General features: G+C 44.8%; 2 protein-coding genes across 7 annotated transcripts in view; both read right to left on the bottom strand.

Moving 5' to 3' along the window:
* Positions 1-917, bottom strand: part of BCLAF3 (BCLAF1 and THRAP3 family member 3) — a 34,993-nt gene extending 34,076 nt beyond the window's left edge. For both annotated transcript variants that reach the window (XR_012838877.1, XM_075775489.1), the window contains exon 1: positions 714-917. The gene's annotated coding sequence lies outside the window, so the exon portion shown is untranslated. The remainder of the gene's footprint in view (positions 1-713) is intronic.
* Positions 918-9,714: 8,797 nt separating this feature from the next.
* MAP7D2 (MAP7 domain containing 2) overlaps positions 9,715-12,964 on the bottom strand; it is an 86,725-nt gene continuing 83,475 nt past the window's right edge. For 4 of the 5 annotated variants that reach the window (XM_075775394.1, XM_075775413.1, XM_075775431.1 and 1 more), the window contains one exon: positions 9,715-12,212. In XM_075775394.1, the coding sequence (XP_075631509.1) occupies positions 11,963-12,212 (250 nt within the window). In that variant the 3' untranslated portion in view covers positions 9,715-11,962. The remainder of the gene's footprint in view (positions 12,213-12,964) is intronic. The other variant, XM_075775403.1, reaches the window with a different exon arrangement.

Below are 12,964 nucleotides of genomic sequence, written 5' to 3'. Positions count from 1 at the left end.
GGTTCATAGCAACACGGGTTTTCTGGAACAGTCAAGACACGGGGGCACGGCACTGACAGCCCCACAGCACGCCTTGTCGCTCCGGCCCCGTTTTGTTCCTAGCCTTCCCAAACCACGCTGAATGCCTGAGCTACAAGCATCGTACCAAAAAATACACCCACGTTGATGTGCATACCCGTGCATACACACGTACGTACTCGGGGTGAGGCGGGTTACGGATGCCACTGCTCCCAGCTACCCAGGCATCAGCAGATCCAAGCTGGGTTCAGCAGAATCCCCGCTGACCTCCTGTCCCCGCAGCACCGCTGCTGCCGGCCAACACCTCCCGGCGCAGCGTGGGGAACGAAAGCGGCGCCTCCCACCACCTCCCCGTCGCCCCCGGGCCGAGCAGGCCGGCAGGCCCTCCCGTGGGCGCAGCGGGGGGCGGTGGAACTTCGCGCCCTGAGCAGCCCCCAAGGCTCGCCTCGCTCTTTCCCGGCCGCCCGGGCGGGGGATGGGGATGGGCCCGTCCGGCGCCAGGCGCGCAGGCGGCTCTGACAGGGACAATGACCGCCGCCGCCGCCGGGCCCAGAGCACCCGGCTCCGGTTCCCGCTCTACCTCACCCTACCCGCGGCACGGGACAGACTCCCGCCCCGCCGCCCCCCGCACCGGGCCTCACCAGGCCCCACCGAGGCCGTGGGACCGCTCGGCCGCCGCCAGCCCCCACACTCACCGCCAGCCGGGGCCGCTTGCGGGGCCGCTTCCGGAGCCGCCTCCCGCTGCTCCTCCGGCCGCCACTGCCGCCGCTCCGCCCCGAGCAGGTGCCCGGCGAGGAGGCGGGGCGGGTCCCAGCGGGCTGCGCCGGCCACAGCTGCTCCCCACGGGTGCGGCGGAGAGAAAGGGCGGGCGGAGGGCGGGCGCCCCGGAAGAGGAGGGGGGCGGGCGGGGCCGGGCGGTGGCGGTGCCTCCTCCTTCTCCTTCCCTTCCTCACTCCCCCCCTCGCGGCTGCTTCGCGGCCTTGGGCCCCGGTGCCGCCCTCACCCCGCAGCCGCCGTGCGCCCGCTGGGGCCCGGTGCTGTCGGGGGCAGGCGCTGGACAGCTCTGTGTGGGCCACTCGTTCCCGGCCGCGCAGAGAGGACGGGGCGCTCCCGGCCCTTCGTGGGGGATATTCAGAGCTCTGAGGAGCGCTGTAACTGGAAAGCCCCGTGAAAAGCAGACCCCTCCCGTGACACTTCCCACCCGGCCCCTCTCGGGCCCAGGACAGCGGCTGCTGGCTCCTGCGCGGGGCCAAGGGCGGCCGGAGCAGGGCAGGCCCGAAGCGCCGGAGTTTACCCGGGAGACGCCACAGCCGCGGTCCCAGCCCTTTCGCCGGGGTCGGCTGGGACGCCGGCGGATCGGGCAGGAGAGGCTCGGCCAGAAGCCTCCCCGAGGCCGTGCGGCCAGGCCCTGCAGTTAAACCCCCTGCGGTGGGTGCGGCGCGGCGGTGAGGCCGCAGAGCGCCCGGGCAGGCACGGCCTGGAGGCTGCCTGCCGGCCCGCGGGTAACGCGGCTGTGGCTCCCTTGTCACCGGCCGCTGCTGCGAGGCTTGAGGCGCCTCTAGCAGGGTTTCGGGGGGCGGTTTCCGAGGCTTTTTTCAGGTTCCCGTAGTGGCTGTCCGAGGGTGTACTGCGGTGTTGCTGCGGTCTCTTTCCCCGGGAGATGGGATCCATGCCAGCGAGCTGAACGCTCCTCTCCAGGCCACGGGGATGCGCTCCCCGGATGGTGGGTCACCGTACCCAGCAGGCCCGACAGGTTTGGCGTCTGAGTTTTTTCTTCAGGAGCTGTAAACAGCAGGAGCACGCACGGGCACATACTGAAGCCCTTTCGAAACGGAGTATCTTTTTATGGTAGAAAACTACCGAGAAATAGATTTAAAGATCATGCAAAACCACACGTAAAAGGAGACACTGATGCTGTGTAGATTACATTAGGCATCCAAGGCTGTTGGTCAAGGATCGTGAATACCAGTTTAGCACATTGTTGGATCAACTCATTAATATCAATTTGATTCAGATCAAGATGCAGGCACACACTATTATTTTAGCCCCAGCACAGAATTGCTGTTGGTTTGTGTATTTTTACATTAGCTGCAGGAAAATGGGTGATACCTGATACGGCATCATCACAGCAGCACAGGCATACGATATCTGACCTGACGTAAAGCTTGCCAAAACCAAGTTAGCCTGTCAACATTTTTTTTAAACAAATTAAGCCCAAAAAAAGAGCCAGAGTCAGCAGTCTGTGTTACGTAGTCTTGACATTTCTGATCCAGCTCAGAACCATAGTGCTGCGTTTACTCTATCATCAAACCATGGCCTAACAGGTTGAAGTTAGATGTTTGCATTCACTGGATAAAGAGCGGAGGGGAAGGGTTGCTTACTGTTGGCCCCTTAATTAGATGTACTTCAAAGGGGTGGTCTCAGTTTCCTTACGTTCCTGCTGTCAGTGTGGGCTGCTGACTTTGGCTACCCTTTGGACTTTTAGCTCCTGACATCTTCCTACCCTCCTTTTATAGGACTGATCTTTTAGCAGAGTGTTATCTTCAGTTCTCCATCTTCTCAACCCTGGCAGAGCTGCTGTAGGTGGGACCGAGGGATCCCTCCTCACAGCTATAAATCTGGTTGCTTTCTTTGTCTGCAGGATCCTTCTTGGTTCTTTCTAGACTAGCTCAAGCACAAGGAACCCGGCACGATTGCTGTACCAAATAATTTCCTGCGTTCACCAAAACACTTTGAAATTTTCATCAGAAAAGCATGTAGAAATGTAAGATTATTTTTAAAATTAGTAGCAGTGTCTTCCCAGTTAAAGGGACTGTAAAAGCTTTGCTGAACTACATGGCATAGAAATACAATGGCAAGCCGCACTAAACAATGCTTGCTTCCTCTTCTCCATGTTGATATTTTTGTTAATAGGAGCTTGGAGTGAGAACCAGGCAGAGCAAGCTTTAGATTAAGAACATGAGACTGAAGCAGGCAGATGCTGTTAATCTGCACTTTCCCAAAGAAACCTGGGCCGGCCTGGGGGACTCAACCAGGTAACGCATAGTACAAGTTTGGCATACTTCTTACGATACGTGGGATAATCACTGTATAGGCAGCTACAGCTTCATTAGCAAGACTAGGAAAGTCGAACTAACAGAAAAAGAAAAGATTTGGGTTTATTCTCTACTTTGTCTGGTGTTAGTGGTCAGACACCTCACTTGAAGCAAAAACTGGTCCAAAGAAATAACTACAGACAACCCACCCCTATGCGCATATGATAAACTTCTACATTACATAAACTACATTATTAAGCTTCATTATTAACCTCTCAATTTGAATTCTCCTCCAATGGTCTGGATCCAATACACATTTACCCTGATGGATAGCATTAAGTAAGTACACAAGGGTCTCAATGGTTGGGACCGTGTAGTCTAACAAAACAAGAACTTAAACACATTTTACAAATTAGATTAACATTCAAAGCAGTGTCTATTAATACTTCCATAACGTCATTATTCTCCATCTCTAAACTGCTATTCTATTGCGCAAGACTTAGCAATTACTGTTTATTAAGACTAATTATTTTAATCTATTTCCATGTTTTTTTCTAATTAAGTATCATTAGAATAGAGAATAACTTTCATATTCCTTTAATATTTAATTTAGTAAACATTTCCTTTGGAAAGAGCATGGCTGCGGTTTGCATGCTAAATACTTGGAAGTGATGAATGGAAGTCACCTATAATGCAGAGGCAGAAGCTAGCCCCTGATAGCAGACAAGATCCCGTGTCTGTTCTTTCAAGGAGGCATTTCGTTTTCCACATAAAACATTACTATCGGAGCTGAACTTTGCTGAACCATATTATGATATTTTTTTAAAAAAAGAAAAAGTGGAAATAAAACTTTCCTTGATCCCTGGCAATGTCAAGCACAGAAGCAGGCAGAGTAAGGGAGCCCAAGCCGTGCTGGGGAGCGCTGCCTGGGCTTTCCTGCGCTGCCAGGCCCAGCACCACAGCAGGCACTGCCGAATGCCTGTTCTCCACTGAGGTGGATCAGAGAAATGAAATTAAAAGCTCTTTGTAGGGAGCGGGTTAGCTCGCTTGGCATCCACCATTCATTTTGGTGTCTGCAGACAGAGCCCGTAGATGGTAATATTTGAAGAGGAAAAAGCACATTGGAGCAGCGGGAGAGGATCTGGTGGAGTCAATATCTGCAAAGGTGTGATCCACCATCGAGAACTGCTGTCCAAGGGTAATCATGGTTTTACCAGCCAGCCTCTCACAACATCTGAAGGGAAATGTTTCGTTTGTACTTCGCTATCTCATTATGCCTCCTGATAAGACTTGCACGGCTTCATTAACTTTGATCTCTGCTTTTGGAGGAGTTTCACATTCATGCTTTCTTCTCCCACTTCTCCCCACCCCTACCCCTTAGCACACCCAGGCATTTTTTTCCTTTGAGCTATATCAAAATACTTTCGCCAAACCACAGAGCATGTCTCCTGTCTTGAAACGAAAGTGAGCTGCCTAATTGTGTGCAGGCACACTACTTGTTTGCTACTTCTAATTAAAAAAAAATATAGTATTTCTATCATTCAGTGGAACAAAATTAACTAAACCTCTACACCCCCAGCAAAGGAGTGTCAGCTGTTTCTCTTTATAGAAACCAAGACACTGGTGCTTACATCAACTCCTGAGGTTACTTGTTAAAATAATTTGAAATCTGTAACACCTCATCCAGACGAGGAAAGAATTTGGTCCAGAATAAAGCAAAAACCCCAAACAAGTTCAGTTGTAAGAACTTTAACAGCTTTCTGTGGAACTGTGATATTTTTTTCAGTCTAGGCTCAGAGCAACAGATAATGATTCCCTCCTTAATTGAGGAAGTAAGCCCTACATTATTTAGCTTTGAAATTTAAGGAAAGCTGTAAAGTAATTGTTTAATTAAAACCCAAAGGAACGTGAGAGGATGACTGACTGACTGCGTGACTTGGCTCTGATAGTATCACCAAATTACTCTTTAAAGAGAGCTTTAGTGAGGCTGGGCTCTCATGACATAATGATACCCGTATGTTTTATTTATGAGGTTATGATGACTTTCTTGTTATAAAATCTGAAAATGCGCTGTTGCCGCAAGGCGTACGGCCTGTGTAAACTTGGTAGGATTTTGGCAAAATACCAGTGAAAACAATCTCAGTGTATGAATTAACACCAATGTGTGGTGTAAATACAGTAACAGGATTTTAAAAAGCAAAAGCTTTGAGCCAGGCTTATCACCCAAGCGGCCACAGCAGATGAATTTGAGGAGGAAGGCAGAAGCGCATTTTGGCTGCATTTCTTTGCCCATGCAAAAGCCAGATCTTGGAAAGGTGAGAGAAGGTGAAATTGCAGTGAAACAGCAGGAGGAGAGGTCTGAGGAGACATCAAATTTCAAAATGTCCAGCTTGACAGGACATTGTTGGGCATGAGTGATACAAATTTGTCTTAGGAATTTTAATCATAATTACATGGTAGTAAATATGTGCAAAGTACCTTAGCATTCTTCAGCAACTGTTACCTTCAGCCATCCTGCTTCCCCTCCCTCATTCCATCAACTCATTTACTTGCTAAATCTACCAGCAGTTTCATTTGCTAGAGGACACCTTCTGCTCTAAAAACCAGCACTGACCCATGAACATCAGCATAAATTAAACTTGTAAAAATGTAAGTTAGAAATGCAAACTTTTCTTACCAAAAGGAAAGAAATTCTGACCTGGTCTTCGCCTGGGGAAGTTTTAGCCATTTCTGACCAGGATTATATTCACTGCGTGTGCCAGCGGTGTCTCATTGCTGTCCCCGACACTATACTGCAGATATTCAATCTCCAAAAACCCCCTTGGACTTTCTGTTTCTCTGCCAGCTGTGGTGCAGTCTCTGTCCAGGAACTGAGAGAACAAACTCATTCCAGCAGGCAACCGCCAGAATTTGTATTCTCTTGGATTTGTGTATTTGAACTGATAAGAGGTTTAAGAAAAGAAAAAGAAGGAAAAAAAAAAAGGAAAGGGTGAAAACTGTTCTTGAGATCTTATACCAGGAAAACTCGGAGTAACTCCATAGAATGTATTGGTATAAACCCCCATAGCTCTGCATATTTAAGGTGATAATAATGGTATTTCAGACAATGTTGTCACATGTATTTTAAAAGTGAGAAATATTCTGAAAAGGAATGTGTGAACATGATGTTAATATGGTGTTACAGATATTGCCCTGATCCTGCTTACTGTGCTGCTCATGTACTCAATTTGGTGAGAGTGGTTGTTATTTCTAGAAAAAAAAAAAAAAGGAAATACTGTCAGAGTAATTTCCCTGATTGTGAACATCTCTCACACCCATTTTTTAGTCCAACTATGTAATTTTAAGGTTCTTGGGTCCATTCCTGTACAACGCAAATCACCTACAATTGCCATGGACTTCAAGTTACTCCTTTTAGACGCAGCAAGAAGATACAGGTGATAGTGCACAGCTGCTGGTTAGACCTAGTCACACAGCTATTGTAAAAACTTTTTTTTTTTTTTTTTTTTTAGAGCAAGGACTTCATAGATCACACAGCATATCGCTTCTTATTTCCTTCTATTCATTGAATCTCTCCTGCATTGTAGTTGATTTCTCTTTGGAAATCATTAAGGCTCGATTTCAGCAGGGATACACATCTATTTTTGTAAAGCTCCCAAGTGAACATCACACACTAGTTTCCAGAGCATTTATTTTGATCCCAAAAATTGCAGACCTCAGGTAATCATCGAACCCACTAGTTTAAAAACATTACTACCTCAGTCTTGAATCATTATATTATTATCATTATTATACTTCGGTACTACAAGCTGGAGAACAATAAAGGCAACTGAGAAGAAAACAAGTGTCAAAAATTATTCTGGTGGTCAAGAGACTATTTTCTTATACTTTACATAATTATTTTAAAAGCTTAAAAAACCCTTTCTTAGTGTTTCTGCCTGCAATTTTAAGGGCCTTTACACTTAATGTGTTGCTTCAACAGACACGTTAAATTGGCCAACTGAGTGAACAGCATCACGTGCTCTTCAATTGTAAGAGATCACAAGGATAGGAGAAATGATGGGATAAAAAAGTGGGGGAGACAAACGTTGTGGCCCACGGTGTTCTGGACTGGTATTGTTGCCATTAACAGCAATAACAAAAATGTATCTGAATATCTTAAGGTTTCTATTAGTTTTAAGTATATGCTGGAGAGATTAAATGAATTTAAAACCTGTTTTTCTGAAGATTAAAAAGAAAATCCAGAGAAAGTTGCATTCACTTTCACAAAATATATACATTATATTTTCCAGATTTTAGCATAGCGGCCCAGCAGTAACTCCCCCCCCCCCCCCCCCCCCCCCCCCCCCCCCCCCCCCCCCCCCCCCCCCCCCCCCCCCCCCCCCCGAATTAATATAGATACTGAAAACCAGCATCCTCAAATGTCAGGTAACTACCATTTTTATACATTTCCATACACGGAAGCAGCACAGGTAAACAGCTGCTCTCCATGTTGGTTTTGGAGCCAACCAACAGCTTGACCAACATTGTCCCAAAATGAAAGCAAACAGAGTTTTTCAGTCTCTCTGTGGTTCTTGCACAGGGAGGGAGAGGGGAGGCGCAAGGCAGAAGTCCCGCAGGTTGCTAATGCGGGAGAAGGAGCAGCGTTTCCCCACCGATTCGTTTGCGCCGCTTACAGGCCACTCTCCCTCTTGTGCAGGATATGGCCCATGGCTCAGAGCAAACAAGAAGCAGACCTCACAGAGGAAATATTCAGCTCTTGGATATTAAACGATTTACATTTTAACACAGGGAAGGGAGCACAGTTCAAACCTTTAAGGGAAGGATGCCTTCTACTAAGTTTTCCAGGCTGCCTTGAAGCCCCAGAGGTGTCCTGGGGCACCGGGCTCCTCTGACCGGCCATGACTGACGCTGGAGGAGGGCACCGCGCCGCCTCGGGCACACGGGGTTGCGGGGCAGTAGAAGACCTGCAGCACCACGTTGCCGATGCCCGAAATAGAAGCGGGGTGGTGGCGAGGCGCCGGAGCTGTACCCGCTGGCGAGGCTGGGGCCATGGCGGGCAGGAAGCAGGGAGAGGTGCTGCTCTCTTTGAGAGTGGGCTGGGGGAAGATCCCCACCCTGCTGCCAGCCAGAAGAGCAGCCTGTGCTATTTTTCTTGCTTCCTCCTCATGTATAATTTGTACAATTATAGGAGAAAGGATGTTTTCCCCCTGCTTCTAACCCTTCATCATTAGATGAAAGTGCAGCCCCATGGGTCCAGATCCACCCCTCATTGATGCCGTTTTGTTTAGAAATGAACTCACTGGGGAGCCAGGAGGTCTGCTCGGGGCCTTTGCCGAGACACAGACAGGCTTTGGGTGTCATTTCCCAGGGCAACACTGCAGGAAGCATTGAGACTAATCAAAGAGCTACTGTGATGCCTGGTTGCCTCACGGGTATTATTTATTTATTTGAAACTTTCTAATAGTTACACTAGTTACTGAAAATAAATCTGGGAAAGGGACAGTAGCAGTGTCCGATTCTGTGTACAATCCAGTTTTGCAGATCACTTTATAAGAGTAATCTGAAAAAAATCAATTTATAAATCCATTTATAAAAATCCATTCAAGGATCAATCACTGCTCTACTCTTTTTTTTTTTTTCTTGCTTCTTTCCACAACTTGATTCTCAAGTGCTTTACAGCAGAAAAGCTCTACCAAGGACTTCACCATAGTTTCAAGACCACTGCTAAAGTAAAAGTAAAGCTCCTTCCACAGACTTGAATCACAGCAGCAAACACTGGTATGGTATTGGTATGAAGAAGTTACATCATCAAAAGCAAAAAGCAGAAGTGATTTAACCCCTCAGCTAACAGTACTTGCTCCAGATATTCAGCCAAATCTGTAAAGTTACATTTGAAAGCAAATATAAAGGAAAATATGCAGTATCTTTCTTCATGAACACTCACTTAGCATGCTTCCTTTAATCTTAGGAAATAATTGAATGAATCATTCATGTGATTTGTCCAAGAGCTAATAAGTGAGATGAACTGTCACCATGGAAAGTATTCAGATACTTCATAATAAAAGTACTTTCTTTCATTTTTAATTGCGACTCAAGTTACTCGTTAACAATGAAAACCAAAATTGTAGAATGTTTCCCTCCTCAACATTTCACTAGAAAACTACTAGCAGCTCCAGGTTGGCCTCTTCCTACGCAGCAGTATGTGCATGTAGCTTGAAGAGAAGTCCAGCATTTATGTTACGGGTACCCTTACAGAACAGCTCCTGCATGCTCAACAGAACAGCGTCTACCAGCCACAGCTCCCAACTTTTCTTTTCCTTGTTTTCTTTGCCAAGTAATACCCCAGAGAACAGAAGCTGGGTCTGCAAACCGGCTTGTGTACAGTCACCAGCACCCTGGGTGCCACCGTTTGGAAGCCCTCACCTTAAGGCTCTTCTGCCACCAGTCTGCATTTCCTCCGTTTATTGGCAAGACCTCAGAAAGAAAATAAGTATATGGCAAAGGAAACAATGGTGAAATATTGTGAGACTCTGACAACCCCTCCTTCATTCCATATTACACCCTCCTTCAGAAAACACCTCGGAACAAATTAACATACGTGTATTTTTAAATTAGTCATATTTTTGCTGGGAGTAAAAAAAAGCTAAGAAACAATTAGATTCGTAAATGAAAATGTATTTCACCTTTATACATGCTATACATGTCATGCAAATACAGAAATCTACAGATTATACAAATGACACCATAATAAAATATAATGTGACATTTGTCAAACACAATGCATCACAGCAAAACAAACTGGTTTTGTTTGTTTATTATTTAGGAAATAGATGGAAGGACTAATTTGGAAGACACAGTACCATGCTACAGCTTACTGCACAGTCAAAAGAAAGTATTTCTCTGAAGTACACTAACATAAACAGAGCTGGATTGTTGTAGGTATGATTTCTTTATACATCGTATATAACGTCATTGGTTACTTTCCCGTTGCTGGCTTTAAAGAGCACAAGAACGGGGCTACAACTGAGCTCAAGCTACACTGTGAATTCCCTTAACGTGGAAAATAAACACAAAAAAAAGCAAAAATGCCCACCCCCCAACCTTTCACATCTGTGTTAGTGTCCAAAGAGAGTTGTTTATAATTTATTCTTACAAGGAACTGGACAGAAGTGTCCTCAAAGCAGCACATGATCTAGCATAAAGTTATCATAGTTCACCAACAGAAATAAAGTTAACATTGTATGGCACGTAATGTCTAGACATTGTACATCTTGATGTGAAACTTTCCATACAGATGCTTACAGAACGTTAAGGGGGCTTGCGGTGTTCCCCGTGTGTGTCTCAGCCTTTGTATTCCTGCTGCAGCATTCCCGCACTGTTTTGCTGCTGACTAAATCTTGTTTTGTTGAGCCTACAGGAAGACAAAATACTTCCCCACATGATAGAAAGCCTCCTGGTATTAATCAAGTGTCTGCATCTTCAAACCTTAACGTGTTATCTCACCACCCCAACCACTCAACTTGGATCTACTACAGCTATACTATATATATATATTAAGGGATTACACTAGGCATTTTGCCACCTTTGTTTACAGGTGTAACACAAGTATGTTTTTAAGCACATAGTTGATAGTCACTCCCGGACTAATTAATATTAACCAGTAAGTGCCACTAGTGACTAAAAGTGTCAACATCACCAGAACAGGATAGCTCCCATGCTCCACAGTCAGTAGGAAGGCTCTTTTGATTCCAGCAGTTGTATATTTTTCAAGCCTCTTCAGCTATAGTTTTGAAGTAATACACCTGCATAAAAGTTGCCAGTAACTCCTTATTAAAGACAAAAAAAAGATAGGCACAAAACTAAAGTACAGTATATTATTTCATTTCAATGCACTGTGGGCAAACTTCATCATTATTTACAAGAAAAAGATGTCTAAATGGATGTATGATAAAGCTTAAGGAAGAATTATTTCAAAACAAAATGCACAGGTAAAAATCACAGTGAAGTGTTGAGATGAATTTTAAATTAAAAGAAGAAATAAGTGCTTTATTAGCAGCTAAAGCTCAAATTCTAATGTACAGTCTTCCCTGAAACCATCAAGGCTCTAGATCATCAGTTTCTACCAAAAGCAGCCAGTTATTCAACATATTCCCTGGAAAGACAAAGTTATATTCAGCTCTGATTATTTGAAATCCAGTGTTCAAGGACTGCAGAAGCTTTTTTTCAGGTGACAAGCTCATATTTTACTGCCAGTAGCATCACAGGGATATATCCGCCACGAATTGCTACCTCTGTCAATTAAAGAAGAGAGAGAAGAATATCAAGTCAGCTATGCAAGTTAGACGACTCTTTAAAAAAAAAAAGTCTACAGTGGCATTGTACTTTGGAACTGTCACTAAAGCCTAGTATGTTTTTTTATATTGTTTGCATGCTTTCCAGGGTAAGTGATTCTACACTGTGCTGCAAGTATTTACAACAGCAGCAAAGAGTAAGCAGCAACAATAGCTACCATCTTCTAGCCTGGCCCCACTTTTAACTGTTTTCTTCGTGCAAATAGGATCCAAAGACTTGTAGGAAAGGTATTGTATTAATGGGGAAAAAAAAAAAAAAAAAAGCAACTCTTCTCACTATGTTCTGAATGGATGAAGGACATTTCCATTCACTGGATACTTTTAGTTGCTACAATATGCTCGGTTTGCATCTGATGCCTATTTACAAAGAGCTGCAAATATGAAAAGTTATGCCAAATTTAAGTATCTAGGAGACCAGCTTTCTTCCTCTCTCCACATAGGCTGTTTGCAACTGCTATATTTTTCTGGGAAGCTCCTAAGTAATCACAGCAATTTATCATCCCCAAGATGTTTATCGCCATACTGTACCTTTATCTGTTCTGCTGAAAAGCAAGGTTGTCAACAGATAGAATTAAGTGTATTTTCCTGTCCTGGACTATTAAATCCCTCAATCAAGTTTTTGTTACAGTCATCCAGGCTAATGGTATCACTGGACATCTTGGAGTACGTAGCTTGGCCTGTGAAATCCAAGAGATCTTCAAGAGCCTTGGCATTACTTGTCCCATTTTGGTCCAAAGACACACCGGGCATGAGTTCATTCATGGGTGAATATTCGGGGATAGAGATAAGTTCTTCTTTTGAAACTGGGCTATACAAAAGATAAACAAAAGAAAGATGCAGAGTAAGAGTTGTTTAACTTTTCATTAAGCAACAACCAAATTAATCTTCTGACTGTCCAAAAACTACTACTTAAGGCCAGCTGCAGCAAGCCTTTACCTAGAATACATCCCAATCCAAAGAGATTACCCTGTTCAGGATGGAAGGTCATACTTAATCTATATTCATTAAAGATATGGTAGCTGTGTGATGTGAACACTCATCTCTTAAAAATCACATTTCTGATAGTTGACTGCTACCTCATTATTTCAGTCCCTGCACCATTCCCTTACTTAAATGTTTATTGCATCCTGCAAATTATTGTCCTGACCCTGCAAACATTTACCTAAAGGACTCACACTTCAAAACTTAAAAGTTATTTCTTATTACCTTATGATATACTTCAGACAAAAATCCTGGAATTTAATTTAAGAAGTGCTGCTACCAGCTGACGCTTTGCCAAGACTAGTATGGGTAGCGCATTTCTGTTTGGAGAAGAGAAGGCAGAGGAAGGATTTTGCAAAGATTTCTAAAACTGTGGTGGATAAGTTGAGGGCAAAACTCTTGTGCCTCAAATCCTGCAACACAAAACCTGGGGGGTGCCCAGTGACGCTAGTAAGAGGCTGGGTTTAACATAGATCAAAGAATATAATTTACCTAGTGAGACTGCACTGTGGAACTTGCTGCCAGATGAGGTCCTGGATGCAAACATTATCAGCAAGTTGAAAAAGGAGTTTGGATAAA

This window comes from Balearica regulorum, chromosome 1 (genome assembly GCF_011004875.1).
Source record: "Balearica regulorum gibbericeps isolate bBalReg1 chromosome 1, bBalReg1.pri, whole genome shotgun sequence".
Classification (NCBI taxonomy): Eukaryota; Metazoa; Chordata; class Aves; order Gruiformes; family Gruidae; genus Balearica; species Balearica regulorum.
This window is presented reverse-complemented; position numbering and strand designations above follow the sequence as displayed.